The following is a 17,630-nucleotide window of genomic DNA, read 5'->3' on the forward strand; positions in this document are numbered from 1 at the left end:
CAAAAATTACTGCTCTTGTGCCGGCTTACGCTGAACTACTTCACACAAGCTCCTTTTATTTGCATAGGTCACACAACTTGATTATGTGAGACACGCCCCGAAGTCTTTGTGCATCATTAAACCCTATGTGGCAAGCAAGCAGACACAAGCTGACATACACAGCATGGCGCCATTTTTGATGCAATTCACAGAGGTTATACGAGCCACTTGCGCATGTTTATTTACCTGAGAGTGAATGAGTGAAAACCTCAAGTACATATCTGGCATAAACTAGTAAATGCCAACTGCTAAGTTGTCACATGAAGAAAATATTTATTTTTCTTTAAAATGTAACCATTTATCTGGCATGGAAAATACATGTGTAATCACGAGTTAAACATGTAACTGGTTATTACTCACTGTTTGAACTACATAGTTCTATAGAACAATGTGTGCACAGTCTTATACCTTAATGCCTTCACAAGCATTCTTCTCTACACTGGCCCAACTGGTTATGAAGTGGCCGCAATGGAAAGCATATTTCTTTAACTTATAACTTATAATGCTACTATAGAAGATGATTTAGGCAAGGAATTACCACCTAATCGAACGGACAATTTCGTGCAATTTTGGTCATCTTCACGATGAACTAATTAGAGATCAAATTGTTATACACACAAATGATTCCAATGTTCAGGAGAGAGTTTGGGCTTGCAGTGATTTAGGTCTAAAGGAAGCAATGGCCATAGCTATAAAAGCGGAATTATCAAAAAGATGTATGAAAGCGGATGTGGGTGTCACAGGAAAGAAAGAGAATTTGTGTAAAGTTGGGTCTTCAGAAACAAAGAAATCTGGAGAACAAATACCACATACTAGTAAAAGTGACCACCCAGAAAGTGGGGGGTGAGACAACCGGAATTCATGCTACAGATGTGGAAGCAAGGGCCACTTTGCCAAGGATAACCATTATCCAGCATGGAAACAAAAATTTTGATTTTGTGGCACTTAAGGACACTTTGCAAGTGTGGTAAAAAAGAAAATGGATCTTAACTGTACTGTTGAAAAATTCACTGAACAACATTTGTCTTTGAGACTAATGTTGGAATAAATCATGATTCGAGCATTGATACAAGTGTTTTAGGGATGAAAGAGCACACCCGGTCTAAACCAGTATGCTCCATTACCTTTTGTTGTGTCTTGGTGGACATTGTAGCGGATTCTGGGTTTTTACGCAATTACTGACCGAACAATGTGGGACAAGACATTTTAAGAAACAGATGTTAGTTCCCACTAATATTCATCCTGAAATGTTTACCAATAAACCAATACAAATAGCATGGTACAGAGTCATCAAGTTTGAATTTAAGGACAGAGAAGCAGGAGGAAACCTGTATGTAGTGGAAAAGGGGCCATCGATTTTAAGGTGGATAGACCAGAGGAAATCATTTTAGATCCCAAAAGTCAGGAATAAGTTTTGTTGTTAGATAGTAAAGATTACTTTGCACAACAAATGAAGGAGGAATATCCTAGAGGCAAGGATGAATTGGATAAACTAGAGAGGGGTGGTATCATCAAGAGCACTGAGTCGAGTGAATGGTTGGCACCCCTTGTGGGAAGGGAAGGTGAGGCTATGTATTAATTTGTTAACCTAAATCAAAATATTGTTATAGACAAGTTTTATCTTCCTAAAATTAGAGAGATGTTTGGAATGACGATGAAGTGGTTAAGATCTTTAGAGTTTGCATCTGCATATCACCAAGTGCCGCTTAATGCTAAAAGTAAATATTTAACTGTATCTCGCCGTTTGGGTGATTGACATCTGAGGCGGCAGTCTTCCAATACCTAATGTACCAAATTTAAAAGATATGAGGGGGTTATGGTCTTTCAGGCTGATATTCTTATAATGAAAAGGAATCAGAAGAACATGACGAAAAAGTGAGAGATGTGTTGACGGTATTGATTGACCAGGGTTTAAGTGCAGAAATCACAAAATGTCATTTTGCAGTTAATTCTATCACATATCTAGTTCATGAGATCTCTGAACAGGGTATTTTGCCCAAAAAATAATTGATTGAGGCTGTCCAAGAAGCTCCTACTACCACTTTAAAGGATAATGTGAGATCCTTTTCATGGATTAGCTGAATTTTATGCCATATTTGTGAACGATTTTGCTGCCAAGAACTTTGATATACGACAAATGAAGATAAAACCAAGTAAATGTGAATGGAACTGCAAAATTGTTTTGAAAGCATAACAAATTACATTTGTTCTTTTTTGCCCTTACAAGGTTTTGATCCCAGAGCCATAAACATTATTCCCACGGATGCTAGTGGGCGGGGTTTGGGGGTTCTTTCACAAATTGGTGGAGGCTCTCAAGAATATACTGTTTCATGTGCATCACGATCACTGGCATATGCTGAGGACAAGATTTTCAACATAGAAAGTGAAATGCTGGTGAAATGCTGGTGTGTTTGTGGGGGGATGGAGACATTCTGGCAGTGTGTCTGATGGTTCAGATTTTTTACTTTGCAATGAACTGAAACTCCTTATTAAAATACTCACAACAGAGCGTTTTGAGAAAGCCACACCAAGATTAACCAGATTAGCCCTACAATTGTTAGATTACACCAAAAGGGTGCAATATTTACCAAATGTCTAAAAACAAAGTTGCGGATTATTTAAGTATATTCCCTCTTGAAGTGTGGAGTTCAGAGACTGTGTGGTGGGAAGATGTGTGTGTGGCTGTCATCAAAGAAGACATCTCTGGCTTCATCACTGAAGAACAATGGTTGAATCAATATGACAAGGACACAGTTTTGTGTCACGTAAAGGAGTATATGCTGAATGGTTGGCCTGAGATGAAATATTTAGATAAGGATACACAACACTTCAGGGAAATATGCAATGAGTTTTCTTAGGGATGATGGTTTTCTTCTAAGTGGAATTATAGTGAATCCACCATTAGCCCTGAAAAGGTAGGTCCTGGAAACATCTCATGAAGGCTATTTCCATATAATCAAAAGTAAATGGAAAATCCAGTTGCATTATTGGTGGCCAGGGTTAAACGTGGTATTTGGAAGGTTGGTGAGTGAGTGTGTAGTGTCTGAATGCAGATAAAAGGTTAGTAACCTTTAGACCACCTTTGTCTCCTTTGCAGTACCCTAATAGTCCGTGGGAAGCTTTAAGCATTGACATCTTAGGGCCTGTGCAGAATCAAAATGTGGTTGGCCAATATATAGTTGTTTTGGCCAACTTATTTATAAATGGCCTGGAGAAAGAGTGGGAGTAAAAGTAGATTCCTCTACGGTTGTACAATTTCTTGATTTGTTCCAGTGTGAGGGCATACCATCATCTTTGCTGAGTGACAATGGTCCTCAATTTGTTTCCAAAGATTTACAGAACTTTTTGTCTAGGAATAACATTACGTGGAAGCACATTTTGTTATATAAGCTTGCAGGGAATGGTGTGGTGGAATGCTTCAACAGAGTATTGATGGGCAATTAGAAATAAATAGATTGATTTGGGCTTACCGCACTACACCCACTATAACAGGATTCTCGGCTTTCACAATTTTGAGGGGAAGAGACCCTGTTACCAAAAACAAACATACATGTATGAAGGAGGAAAGACAAGAACAAGTCTTGTGGGAAAAGGTCAGAGAGAATAAAACTGAATAATGGGAAATATACATAGAACTGTATGATTGTAAACATGGTGTTAAAGAAGCAAAACTGCTTGTAGGTGATTACATAAAAGTGAAAAACCAGAAGAAGATAGAAAATGGGTGTACTAGATTTATGGGATCCTTCAAAGTAGTCACTAATTATAATAGTTCAGCCAAAAATTAGAGATGGGAAAGTTTGCCATTTTAGTTAATTGGCAAAATGTAATGGAAGATCAAGTGGCGAAGATGAAAATGTAAGTAGTGAGAGTGAGTCAGAAGGGGTAATAGACATTGTTTGATGGATGAAGTTTTAGAAGAGAATGTGACGCAGAGGAATGAAAGTTCTACATATGAAGTTGGTGGAGGATCTTCTAGGGCTGGGTGTATTCTGCAATGGCTTAAGAGCTGGGAAGAATATGAGGTGGGATAAACTGCTTTTGGGAATAGTGTTAATGTTACTTACCACAACAATTACAGTTTTGTACAATACATGAACTTTTTATTATTATAGTTTTTTAAAATTTGTTCTGTATGTAGCATTTTGCAATAACTTTGTACGACTATTTTGTTTTATATGTGGGGTTGTTGAATCTAAAAATGAATTTTGTCTTCATATTATTAAGAGAGCAGATGTGTTATGTCCTATGTCATTGCATTCTGTTACCTACAGATGGCAATGATGGGAAAATCGAATGTGGCAAGGAGTTGTTGGAGGAGAAGAAAAAGGGAAGTTTGCACCCTTGCTCCATGCGCTAGGGTTTCACAGTTATGAATAAAGAATTCAAACCTACTAAGTTGTATATGCGTCTTTACAGAATGGTGCTGCGTTCAATTCTTAACAAATACATTTAATGGATGTATGACATTACAACGCAGGGTTTTACCACGCATGCCTTTACATCGCAGTTTTTACAACGCATGCTGTTACAACGCATAGCGTTAAGGGGTGCTGGATAGTGAATAGTTTAATTTACTATTCCAACTCCAGTCTCCGTGGATAGTAGGGAAGGTGTTGGATAGTAAATTAAATCTATTCCCTATCCTAGCGTTGTAATAACATGCGTTGTAATAGTTGCGTCGTAAAGGCACTGCGTGGTAAAAGTTGCGTTGAAAAGGATGTTCCTCACATTTAATTCTTATTTTGGTGTTTTTCTCTATTAGTATGAAGGAAAGTGGGAATATTGAGTGGACGGATGGGGACACCTTCTTGCTGAAGTGTTTTGTGGAACCATAAGTAAAGGATTACCATTCCAGAGAGTGTGACTGAGAGCAGAGGATCCCTTGCTTTCATCTGTGAACAATGGTACACAAGCAGTATGTATTGTGACAGCTGCTAAAAAAAGACAGTTTCTCTGAATGGTAAAACATTGATTGTTTTGTTTGTGACAGATTTTTGTCAGTAATTACAATATAGAGTGAAGTTTTCGGTTAATATTTTGTGTTGAAAATTTGCATTGTAGAAGGTGCTGTGCAGAAAATATAAGATACCTAACAGGAAATGATTAATCATACATGTGTTATACATTTTCACCTAAGGAAAGTATTTAAAAGAGGGAGGCATTGCAATGACTTTTGGAAGATAGCAATGATACAGCAGAAAGGAGTGCTTGAGTTCTAAATTAGAGTTCTTTTGACAAGTTTGAAGACAATTTCTTTGTTTAAGTTAAACAAAAGTGGCATGGGTGTATGCATTAAGGATATGTGTAGTTTTACTCTTTGTGTGGTGTTTAGATCTTACAGGCCATGCGTAACTATGTTTTTCATAGTTTTCCTGGCATATGCCTGTCAGGCTTGACTAAGACTAACTTATCCCCTATGATATGGTCCGGGTAAAAATGCGGGTGCGCAAGTTTTTATTTTAGTTTTTTGCATGATGTAATTTTTTGCTTTTGACGATTCCCTTTCCTAATAAAGTATAAATAGAATGGAGCCTTTTTCTGCAACTAATTACACCTTATTAAAGTAAGCCTAGTTTTAGGAATGTAACTGTTTGTGAACACCCACACGATTATATCTTTTTTGGATATCAATGAGATTTCAGATGCCAATAACATTAATTAACTGAGTTATAGAACATGTGTATAGATTCTGTGATTTGTAGTCACAGATGGCACTTTTATAGCACATAAGGGAGGCTTCCCTTTGCTAAAGTCTTTGAACACCAGTTTCAATACTTTCTATCAGTGGAAGAGTTAAGCTGTTAAAATGTTAAGGAAAGCTATCTAAGCAGATTTAAGTATGTTTGACAGATGACATAAAAGTAGTTGCTTGTAGATTTAAGAAATGCCGATTGAAGCTATGGTATCTTAATTTACATTGAATTAATGATGTGATCTGTTATCTTATAACATACTCTCACTTATATTTAGCATGAAACTAATAAAACGGAAATATAACAAGTCAGCCTGTTCTGTTTATTCAAAAAATAATAATATTCCCAGGTAAAAAGTTGTAGCACTTTGGGACTTAATTGAGTAGTCTTTGACTGAGCAACAGGAACACTTCCAGTGTTACTCTAAGATTTATTATGATTGCATATATTTTAGTTTATTCTTTAAAAATGTCAAATCTCAGTGGGCAGTTACAACAGTGTGCATGAACACTGTCCTTAACTCCATAAGTAGCCTCTTGTGACTTCACAATAATAGTGAGGTTGTGTCTATTCACTATTACCGATTCCTTTGTGTTCGCAGTAGATCATGTCAGTTGTGCAACCAAGTTGTAGCAGGGAATGGTAGGAGCAAAGATAGTACTCACTTCTCTCTCCCTGAATGTATAGTCTTTGTGAATTTGACTCACATTTGTGTTTTTACTAAGATTTAGGCTGAACAATTGCACGAAAAGGGCCGATGTCTGTCTGCCCACATCGGCGAAGATAGTTTTTTTCAGTTTCCCTTCTGGAATTCTGGCTGTTCTACATTTTTTTTAAACTGGAAGGCCTCATATTGTTATGTCTGTAGGGGTGAGTTGTTAATGTGACCATTTCAAAAGTATGATTTCAGACCTGCCTTTTAAACCTATAGTTTTTCAATCAATTTCTACATGAAAATGTGAAGTAAAATTCTCAATTTTACATGCTGTTCAAACTTTTCTCACAGAAATGCTCCTTGCAATATTTGGGCTTAATGCCTCACAACTTGTAAATTTCGCCAGCCACCACTGGTAGTGAGGGTTTATTATTGTATTCCACAGCCCTACCGATGAAGTGTTGAGAAGATATGTAATGACGGAAGACAGAGATTGTTGTCTAAAGATTTAAACAAAATATGTGTGGATGTTAAAACATAGGTTTTCAATTTTTTCGATTTGAAAGAGTACTTTCATGTACTGTACTCTTAACTGAAGCACACTAAGAAATATTTTGTTTCAACGTTTTTTAGTGGATATCTGGTAACAAACGCGCCTAAATGTGATGTCATTTCATCTGACTTTCTGCATCATGCAAGGTGCAGGTCTACCTATTGGCTAATTATAATGCTGCTGTTCATATTGCATTCTTATGAGCCCACATCTCCCTTTTTCCAGAGCATGTTCTGTGATTGACAAAAATGTTTGGGCTATGTGCTAACCCTTAAGTATTTAAGTATGTAGGTTTGTTTACAAAAAAACTAAAATGATCCAACCAGACTACTTCATGAGGTTTCTGCAACATGCCTCAAACCCCACATTCATCTTACTTGGAAGAAACAAGAACTGATGCTCTGTTGCTTAAATTATATGCTCCAATCCCAAAATGAGAAAACATCTAGAACCTGATTTTAACTGAAATGCTGTGAACACAAATCCAAACACAATTTAACATACTCTGTGTATGTGACGCCCTCCGGGTTTAAATGAACGGAAAAATCACTATGGTAGAATGCATGGACAGGAAATTACATTGAATCACATAGAAATGTGCAGGTTGCAAAACCCCTCAACCTGTTTTTGAACAATGACAATGGGGAAGCTAGCAAATTTTGCATTTGAATTTGAGCCACAGAAGAAACATATCAAGACAATATTTGTTTTCTTTTTCATCAAACTGTACATTTCTTCAAATACTAAATAAATATCCTTTGAATATTATACATACAAAGTGGTGGTACAGTGTATTATAGATGTCCATATTGCTTTCAGACTATAATTTTCTTGCACAAATAAAGTTATGTCCTTTTCCCTTTTTGCAGTTCTTTGCTTGCCACTTTCCTCGCCTGTGCACCAAAACACAATTTTTTCCCTTCTTTGATAGCCGCGGGGGTCCTCGCTTCCAGTTGGTAAAGGTGACAGCTTCACCTCCATTCCACTCCCACCGACTAGTGCTCATTCGATCATTCAAACCTGGCATGGAGCAGACAAGGCATACTTAGCTACCAAAGTTAAAGAATGAAGCAGGTTGATTGAATAACAATAGAATCTTGCATTATCTCTATAGCACTTCTTACCACACTTCTGCCATTTGTAAGCACCGAATGAAAAAGTTATTATAGTTTTGGGAGTTCTGGTACTGGGAAAAGACCAACAGCATAGTTGAGGTGAAATTAGAGGGAAATGCCATGCCATTAGTGACTCATTCAAACCAAGATGGTCAGAGGTTTCATGGATGCGAGAGGGAGACAAATTGCATAGTTTGACAACTAACTAAACTAAGGAGAGGACACTTCAACATGCTCTGCAGAATCTGGATGGTGGGATAGTGTAGATTGTAAAGTAAACATGACAGACTGAAGTGAAAAGCCTTCTGAAGGATGCTGGGCCTTGGCTATGAAAGGCTTGGTGGTAAATGCAGAGGTTCTTAAGAAAGGACTGCACCACCTAAGCAATTAGTAAAGCTTCTTGAAGTGTCCAGTGATGGGAAACATATACAGTATCATTGGGAATAGACAGACTGCTGAATTTCTTTATCAGCTGGAGACGGTGCATCAGATAAATGGAAGACCTAGCTACAGGGAAATTGATTATTCCAGGCGGGAGCCAACAATGGCTCAAATCACAACAAAATGGGTAACAGCAAGCTGTTCAGATAAGAAAAACCCTTTTAAGCACCCTTAACTGGTAAACGCAGATAGATGAAACCTTGCAGACCTTGGCAGATAGGGTCAAATCAAGATTTTACAAAAAAACAAAAAACAGTTTGCAGGTCACATTGAACATGCAAGGGGGAACTGGGACAGCTGAGATTGGTATACTACCAATTGTAAGACCAGATGAAAATTCCTAGAGTTTAGCTTCAATTTGCTACTTAAGACAGAACATTCTTCAAGTTGGTTTGATGATTTATTAAACCTTTCCCACTTAGGATGAGAATGCAACACAAATAGATGATGGACGAAATGTTGAACATTGTCAAACATTTACCCCCGGTCCTATATCTGGGTTTAATCGATCATTATTTTGCTCACCACGCCATTCCAGTTTGTACCCAGCCATAGGCAAATCAGCCTTAACCCTGTTCCCCATTGGAACAGTTCAGCCCGAACTGCCAGGCCAAGTATTCCCTGGACCGGATAACAAGCATCCTGAGACCGGTTTCGGGGCTTCACCCTTATTCAGCCAGGCTTGCTTGAAAATGGTGGCGTATCGAGCACGGGATCCACTGCTGGGCATAGCCTTCCCACTTAGGGTGAAAATGCAACACAAAAAGATGATGGATGGAATGTTGAACATTGTCAAACATTCACCTCCAGTCACATACCTGGGTTTAATCCCTTGGATGCGTCAGACGGCCCCCAGCCATCCGACATCACAGTGGGCGTGTGCGGAGGACGTCCGGGGGGCGTCTGAACCACGCCCACCTTTTATTTCACACGCGGCAGAAATGCCGCCACGGTTAAAGGGCCAATCCATTGTATTTTGCTCACCACTCCATTCCGTTTTGTACCCAGCCATTTGCAAAGTAGCCTAGACCCTGTACCCGGTGGGAAAAGTCCAGCCAGAACTGCCAGGCCAGGTCCTCCCTGGACCAGAAAACAAGCATCCTGGGAACGGTTTCAGGGCTTCACTCCTCGTCAGCCAGGCTAGCTTGAAACCAGTGGTGTATCGAGCACGTGACCCGTGTCTGGGCATACCCTTCCAACTGGATTCAAGCTAACCTGGCTGATATGGGGTGTTACCCCGACACCGGTCCCAGGATGCTTGGTTCCGGTCCAAGAAAGACCTGGCTTTACAGTACGGGCTGGACTGTTCCCATAAGGAACAGGGTCATGACTGATTTGCATTTGGCTGGGTCTGAACTAGGGTGGTGAAGCGAGCTAAAGAACGATGATGGATTCAACCCAGACCTATGAATGGGGGTGTGACTGATAAGCTTCTGCGCTCCGTCCATCATCTAGTTGTATTTACTTTGTTTGCTCTAAGTTGGCAGGGTATGCCAAGATGTGGGACCTTTGCTCACTTTGCCACTGGATTCAAGCTAGCCTGGTTGATGAGGGGTGTTACCCCAAAACCGGTCCCAGGATGTTTGTTTCCTGTCCAGAGAAGACTTGGCTTGGCAGTTTGGGCTAAACTGTTCCCATGAGGAACAGGGTCAAAACTGATTTGCATATGGCTGGGTCTGATCTGGGGTAGTGAAGTGAGCTGAAGAACGATGATAGATTCAACCCAGATCTGTGACTGGGGGTGAGTGTCTGAAAAGCTTCAGTGCTCCGTCCATCATCTACTTGTGTTTGATTTGTTTGCCTTAGGTTTACAGGGTATGCCCAGACGTGGGTTCCTTGCTCACTTTGCCACTGGATTCAAGCTAACCCGGCTGATAAGGGGTATGACCCCGAGACCGTTCCCATGATGCTTGTTTCCAGTCCAGGGAAGACCTGGCTTGGCAGTTTGTGCTGGACTGTTCCCTTGAGGAACAGGGTCAAGACTGATTTGCATATGGCTAGGTCTGAACTGGGGTGGTGAAGTGAGCTAAAGAATGATGATGGATTCAAACCAGATCTGTGACTGTTGGTAAGTGTCTGAAAAGTTTCAGCGCTCCGTCCATCATCTACTTGTGTTTGCTTTGTTCACCCTAAGTTGGCAGGGTATGCCCAGACGTGGGTCCCTGGCTCACTTTGCCATGGGATTCAAGCTAGCCTGGCTGATGAGGGGTGTTACCCTGAAATGGGGCCCAGGATGCTTGTATCTGGTCCAGGGAAGACCTGGTTTGGCAGTTTGGGCTGGACTGTTCCGATGAGGAACAGGGTCAAGACTGACTTGCATATGGCTGGCTCTGAACTGGGGTGGTGAAGTGAGTTAAAGAACGATGAAGGATTCAACCCAGATCTGTGACTGGGGGTGAGTGTCTAAAAACTTACAGCGCTGTGTCCATCATCAAATTGAATTCGCTCAGTTATTAAACCACCACCATTCTGAGAATGATTTGAGCACTGTCAGAGCATCACATGAAGATGAGACCAAATGACTTTCTAAGAGGAACAAGAGAGAGATGTAGAGTTTGAAGAGAGTGGGGGTATATGAAAGGAGAGATTATTCTCAAAGTAGACCAGAAAGAGAAAAGGTGATAGAGTGCAAGCGTCTGTCAGGGAAACATAAAAGAAAAGAACAGCAACCGTTGAAGGGCCTTAGATCTGATGCCATTTTCATGCAGCTGGGAAACCAAGGCTGCATTATAGACAAACAAACAAATACAACGGAGAGACTAAGCAATAAAGAGCGACAACTCAGCAATAGTCAGTAATGTCTCTGTGCTGATCTAGAATAAAGGCAACAGCTACTTACATGGCCTGAAACCCTGCATGAGTTGGGTCCAGAATGTATGGTTACTCACAGAGAGCATGAGTTGACAATTCATTGTTTTCTGTTCCACATTGGTGGCAAATGGAAGTAAAGAGATGGTGAGGATTGATGCTCAAGAGATTGCTAGAATAAATAATCTGGTCTGTGATGTCACACGCCCTATGAGAAGAGGTCTTGACGTGGTTGCAATGAGGCAGAGTGCAGGCTGACTTGACTTTTGTGCGATAAAAAGTTTTAAACCGTTCTACTCTGGCACTTTCGGGGCATAGGTGGTGATGTTTGCCATCTACAAGAAAACTCAACATCAACAAAAGGGAAAAGGGATGTCAGAAAAAGACTAGATGTGGAGTAGAGATCCTCCTACTGTGAATGCTGCTACGCTACAGAAATAAGATCAAACAATTCTGAAAGAAATGCCCATGCAATTAACATACAAATGCCCAATTTAAAGGTTCTTAATTTACCAACCTCATGTGGAGGTTGCTAAATTAAAGGAGAATGTAGTGCTGAGTTGGTGATGCTGGGACCTGAATTTTTGATCTGCAGATCACAACAGAAGTCAGTTATTTAATATTTATTTATTTTTTAGTTTTATAGAGCGTGAACTTGACCCGTTAGGGTATCTGAGCACTTTACAGGAATCAGCAGTAGTATGCAAAAAACTTGGAGGGGGGGCTGAATACATAAGGGTTAAAAAGGACAAGTAAGTACATTTTACGAGAAACAAAGGTCCCAGGGTTCAAGGTGGGATGCCCTGAGGTGCGGGGTGGATAGTGTCTGGGCACTCCAGAGGGATGCATTAGAGGGAAGTAGAGCAAGGTCTCTGGGTGATTAGAAGGCAAAATGTAGGCGGGGAATTTGCCCATTAGGAAGGTTTTGGCATCCTTTTTGAAGCGAGCCAGAGAAAGGATCCTTCTAATGGCGGGCGGTAGTGAGTTCCATATTCTTGGTGTGGCCCCAGAGAAAGTGGGTGTCGCAACATACATGTTGTATGAGATATTCGCGGTGTGTAGTACTTCGGCAAGCGGTTCGAGGTAAAAGGTTGAAGAGGGTGGGGGACAGGGTTGATCCTTGGGGGACTCCAACCGTGACTGGAGAGGGAGCAGACACGTTACCGTTAATTAGGAATCTCTGTGACCGGTTATGGAGGAAGGACCTAAACCATTCAAGAACAGAGCCATCCATTCCCATCCTGAGTTTGAGGCGTTCGAGTAGTTTTTCATGATTGACCGTGTCGAAGGTTGAGGATAGTTGTAGGAGGATTAGGAGACAGGTTTTGCCTTGGTCAAGGGCTTGGAGGGCATCATCCACGATGTGGAGAATGGTGGTTTCTGTGCCCAGGTCTGAAACGGATTGGAAGTCATCTAGTAGGTGGAAGTTGGTGATGTGTTGTCCCAGCTGCTGTTGCACACACTTCTCCAGAACTTTAGCTAAGAGTGGGATGGTAGAAATAGGTCTAAAGTTGTCAGGGGAGGCAGGATCAAGAGACATTTTTTTTAAGATGGGGAGGACTTGGTCGGCTTTCAGGGAGTTGGGTATTGATCTCTGAAGAAGGGATGCGCTAATTATTGCAGTCCAGCTAGGAATGATGGATTGGGTGGTGGCAGCTAGGCAGTTAGAGGGGAGTGGGTCATTAAAGTGGTTGTTCGGGTTTAAGGTGGATAGGATTTTCGAGATGGAGTGTTCGTCATAGATTTTGAAGTTGGTCCAGTGTGCTTAGTTTTTGGGTGACGCCTGGGGAGGAAGAGCAGAGGGAGGAGGCAGATCTGGAAGGGGTTGAGAGTAAGTAGCGGATCTAAGTTTGTTTCCTACGGCTGTGATTTTGTCTGAGAAAAAAGAAGAGAATTACTCAGATGATATTAGTGACTTAGGGTTTTCTTTCGATGTTTTGGCCAGTTTGTTAGATTGGTGTTTGACCAATTCGAAGATTTTGCGGGGTCTGTTCTTGGCGTTCCCTAGTTCAGATCTGAAGAATCTTTTTTTTGAGTTGAGGATGTTCCTGTTGTAGGCATTTCCGGCCCGACTGAGAAGTTTTCAATGTCCAGGTGAGGGGTGCTGTCTCCAGATACTTTCTGACTGCCGGAGGGATCTCCTCTCACTGTTGAGGGACCCATTGAACCAGGGGCTTCTGTCTTTGACTTGGGTTCTTTTTAGTTTCAGCAGGGCAAGGTCATCAAGAATGTTAGCTATAACCGCAGAGTAATGATCATTGAGGTCACTGACCGTTGTGATATGGAGGGGGGAGGTCAGACTTGCAGCGAGCTGCCAGTTCCTTAGGATCAAGGTTCTTGGTGTCTCTAACTCAGCGTTTAGGAATCACCTGTTGCGGTGCCCTTGTCTTGTGGGTGCCAGGTAATAGGAAAGTGATAGCGTGGTAGTCAGACCAGTCACAAGGGTCTATAGCGATAAGCTCGACTGTTGATACCTTAGCGATGATACAGTCTTGAGTGGCGCCTTTCGAGTGTGTAGGGACTGAGCAGGCTTTGGGTAGGGCTTGGTTGGCCAGGAAATCTTTGATGGCGTTGACATGAGGATCCTTGGGGTCGTTCCAGTGCAGGTTGAAGTCCCCAAGGAAAATGTCTTTGGATTTGGAGGAAACCTTGACTGTGATGATTTCCATGAGGTGGTCAGTAAAGGCGTCATCCATGCCTGGGGGTGGTTAAAGATGTGCAGATTGCACAGTTGGGTGATGTTGCTGCGTATGGAAAGTACGAGGTAGTCACAGGAGTCTGTGGTATCTGCCAGGTGTTCTATGACAAGGAGGTTAGAGTGGTAAATGCAGGCAATGCCTCCCGCTTTTTTACTAGATTGCCTATCCAGCCCTGAAATGTTGTAGGTAGGAGGGACTAGGAGGTCCAGGCTTGGAGATGAGGATTCGTTGATCCACGATTCGGTCAGGATTGCTAAGTCAAGGTTTTGGCTCAGTATGAGATCTGCGATATCGGCTGCAGGCTTAACTATGAGCGGCAGTTAATTAGGAAGCCAGGCAAAGGGGGTCGGAAAGAGTGTTGTGCGATGGGGTGGACAGGGGTACTGCCGCTAGGTTGCTATCAACCACAGCTCTGTTGCTGAGGGTAGCTGATCTGTTGGGGTTGATTGCGACCGTGCGGATGGCATGTTTGACATTCACGTCTAGTGGACTAGGGTAGACTCTACTGGCGTAGAGTTGTAGGAAAGAAGGATTGCTAGAATTTCCTCTTCAGTAAGGTCTAGCGGACTAGGGGCGACAAGGGTAGAGTTGTAGGAGAGCTAGAATTTCCTCCTCCGAGAGCTGGCATGGTTGCTTGCGAGGGCGAAGGTGTCTCAAGGATAGCGGTAGTGGGTGATTGTGGGGCTCTGTGATAGGGAGGGGGGGTGGGTTCTTCCACTGAGGCTTGAACTTAGAGGAGAGTTCAGTGAGGTGAAGGGGGTTCTTTAGATCCAGAAAGGAGTTATGGATGCTCTGTGTTAATTTGGCTGCTCTGTAGTGCAGTTTCAATATCCATATAAGAGGGAGGCGCTTGAAGGCAGGGGGACAGTGGTTTGGTAGTGGTTCTATTGGCATGCATTGGTGGTAGGGTAGAGGGGCGAGGTCGACTTGTGTCGTAGGCCAATGGAAGAGTTTCAGTCTCAAGGTCAGAGGGGGGAGGGAAGAGGGAGGAGGGAGGAGGGAGGAGCTGGCAGGGAGGAGACCAAAGGTATGGGAACAATTCTATTGTTAAGCCAAGATGGTGTGAGAGAGGGGTTAGGTTGATCTGAGTTGTGAGCCCTTGGGTAGGGGGGGTTTGTGGGTGGCTGGGCACGCTAATCGGGGATTCGTCGGGGTGGGTGTTTGTTACCCTGCAGGTGTCGTGCACATGGTTTTTGTGGAGGGTAAAAAGGTCCGCAAATTTATTGAGGTTTTTGGTTGTAGCTTGGATCAAGACGATGCCGTTTTTGTAAAGGGTGACGGTGAGGTCAGCTTGCAAGATTGCAGAGGGTGCTATCGTGAGCTTAGTCCCATATGGTATGTTCCTGGTTCCGTGTACATTGAGGAGGTGTGCAATGGTTTTGCGCCATGAGGATGTGATCATTACCCTACAGATCCATCTTGCCAGATATAATCTGGATGGGATTTATGGTGGTCTGTTATAAACGTTTGCATCTGTCATGCACTATACCTATCTTAAATCCAAAAAGTGCTATGATGATGAGAGGGACATAAATGTCACAGTTCAATAGCTCCTAAAAAGGAGTGGCAAGAAGCGATGGTAAATCCCAGCCTGTCCAATAACCTTCAATCTGTGAAGGACACTGGGTTTTTAAGGCCCAGCATTAACAGAGTTGCACAAACTGGATAAATACAGCATGGTTACCTTCATGCACCCCCTTATAGATGCATCAGGCATCTCCCCCTCATTGTGCAAACAGAAAACAGAAGTATCAAGCAACTGAATTTAATCAGCATGAGGGTTAATCAGCTTCCAAGATGCAGGATAAATAAAAGGACAAGGAAGGAGAAAGACAGCAATGTGTGAATGTGGCTCCTGTATGAATACTTTGTATTAATGAAAGAGGCAACATTATCAACAAAGAAAATAAGCATGCCAAGTTTGCCTGAAAAGAAGCAATGTCAGACAGGAATTGGGAGGGAATCATATTGAACAGACAGAACACAGCAGAAGACACCGAAAACACCTCAATGAGGGTCTCAGTTCAGCTGCCACAGATATGCCTGGGACCACCAAAAGAGTTTCGAGACTCAACCCTGGCAAACACAGGCAGAAATTCGGCACAGCAGGTCGAGTACATGGCAAATAGTTCACGGAGTGAGGAAAGGGCAAACAAGGTACATAAAGAGGATGAATACGGAAAAGAAAGGAATGACAGATGGGGTTATGAAAAAAATTGTTTATGGGGGAGGAGACAAAAATGTCAAAGTGAGGGCAGGGAAAGTAGCAACATTATTAAAGGGGCATGTGGAGCACAGAGGTAGGGCAGGGTTAGGGGGCAATGAAACACAACAAGCCCAAGATGTTGGGAGGGAGGGAGGGAAAGGTCGGGGAGGAAGCACATGAGTCACTGTGGTGCAGTAAAGGAGATAATGGGATGGAAAAGGAGCAGAAAGTAGGTTCAATAGGAAAGACATCATGCACGGAACGTCAGGGAAAATAAGGCAAAGCAATGGAAGGGTAATGTCACAGAAAGGAGTGACAGATGTGGGGGGGGGTACTTGGATGACTGTGTCAGAAGAGGGGACACAGAGCAATGCCATTGACAGGAGAAAGCATAGAAATATAATGGACAGATTTCAGGGGGCACACCTAATCCATAGAGTGGACAGAAAGTGCACAGAAGAACAGAGTAGGAAAGAAGGACAACAAAGGGAACAGAGACTTACTGGTAACTGAAGAATGAAAGAAGGGTACCAGAGGAAATGGAGGAATGGTCTGACAGGAAGTGGCATGACAAGTGGCATGACCCTGGAACCAATCCCCTGACTGGTCTTAAGGCCAGACCGGGGGCTATGAAAATGAGAGCTGCACAGAGGAATGTGGGGGCAAAAGGAGGGACACTTCATAGACGAAGGGATGAGCACAAGGGGAAATGAGGGGAGGGAACAGCAGTGGAAGGGGTGCAAGGAAGGGAGAAGCAGATCAAGTAAGCGGCACTCTTGGGTTTCATAACTGATGAGAGGCAAAGAAGGAAACATCTTAAGGAGGAGGGCACAAAAGGATGGATATTTAGAGATAATTGCAACTGAAAAATGGGGGCTATCGCAGGAAATACAACAAGGCAAAGTAAGGCAAGAGCATAAAGGAAGCCAGCCAGGAGTGAAAAAACATTACCCTGGGGGCTAATTGCCTGGGCCAGGGCAGGTGGGCAAGGGTAAGCGAAGCAGCCTGTACTGGATAGGTAAAATATATAAGAGGGGTTTATGTCAGAATATAGATTAAAAAAACATCATCAGACATAAACATTTTGGCCGGAATATGGTTCACTAAATTATTGCTCCATTTGGTGTAGATTTTATACCATTAACTCCATTGGGGAGATATTTTTGTAAATTATATTTAGGACACAATATTTTTGTCAGACGATAATTAAGCCATGATATTCTGCAACCATAGCACGTGTGAGATGCACGGAGAAAGAGGGGCGACATCTTGGAGTAATTTGTTGCAGAATCAGCACTTAGAAAAACAACAAACAACGACAACAAATGAGTTCTAGAAATGGTAAATATATCCCTGAGTGTGCACGTAGCACTGTACAATTGTTTCCATGAAGCAGTCTACATTACATATGTGTTGCC

General features: G+C 42.3%; 1 protein-coding gene across 1 annotated transcript in view; it reads right to left on the bottom strand.

Moving 5' to 3' along the window:
• Window positions 1-7,310: 7,310 nt before the first annotated feature.
• FREM1 (FRAS1 related extracellular matrix 1) overlaps window positions 7,311-17,630 on the bottom strand; it is a 792,938-nt gene continuing 782,618 nt past the window's right edge. Inside the window, exon 38 of the mRNA XM_078675906.1 lies at window positions 7,311-7,963. Coding sequence (XP_078532032.1) covers window positions 7,764-7,963 — 200 coding nt within the window. The 3' untranslated portion in view covers window positions 7,311-7,763. The remainder of the gene's footprint in view (window positions 7,964-17,630) is intronic.

This window comes from Lissotriton helveticus, chromosome 2_1 (genome assembly GCF_964261635.1).
Source record: "Lissotriton helveticus chromosome 2_1, aLisHel1.1, whole genome shotgun sequence".
Lineage (NCBI taxonomy): Eukaryota > Metazoa > Chordata > Amphibia > Caudata > Salamandridae > Lissotriton > Lissotriton helveticus.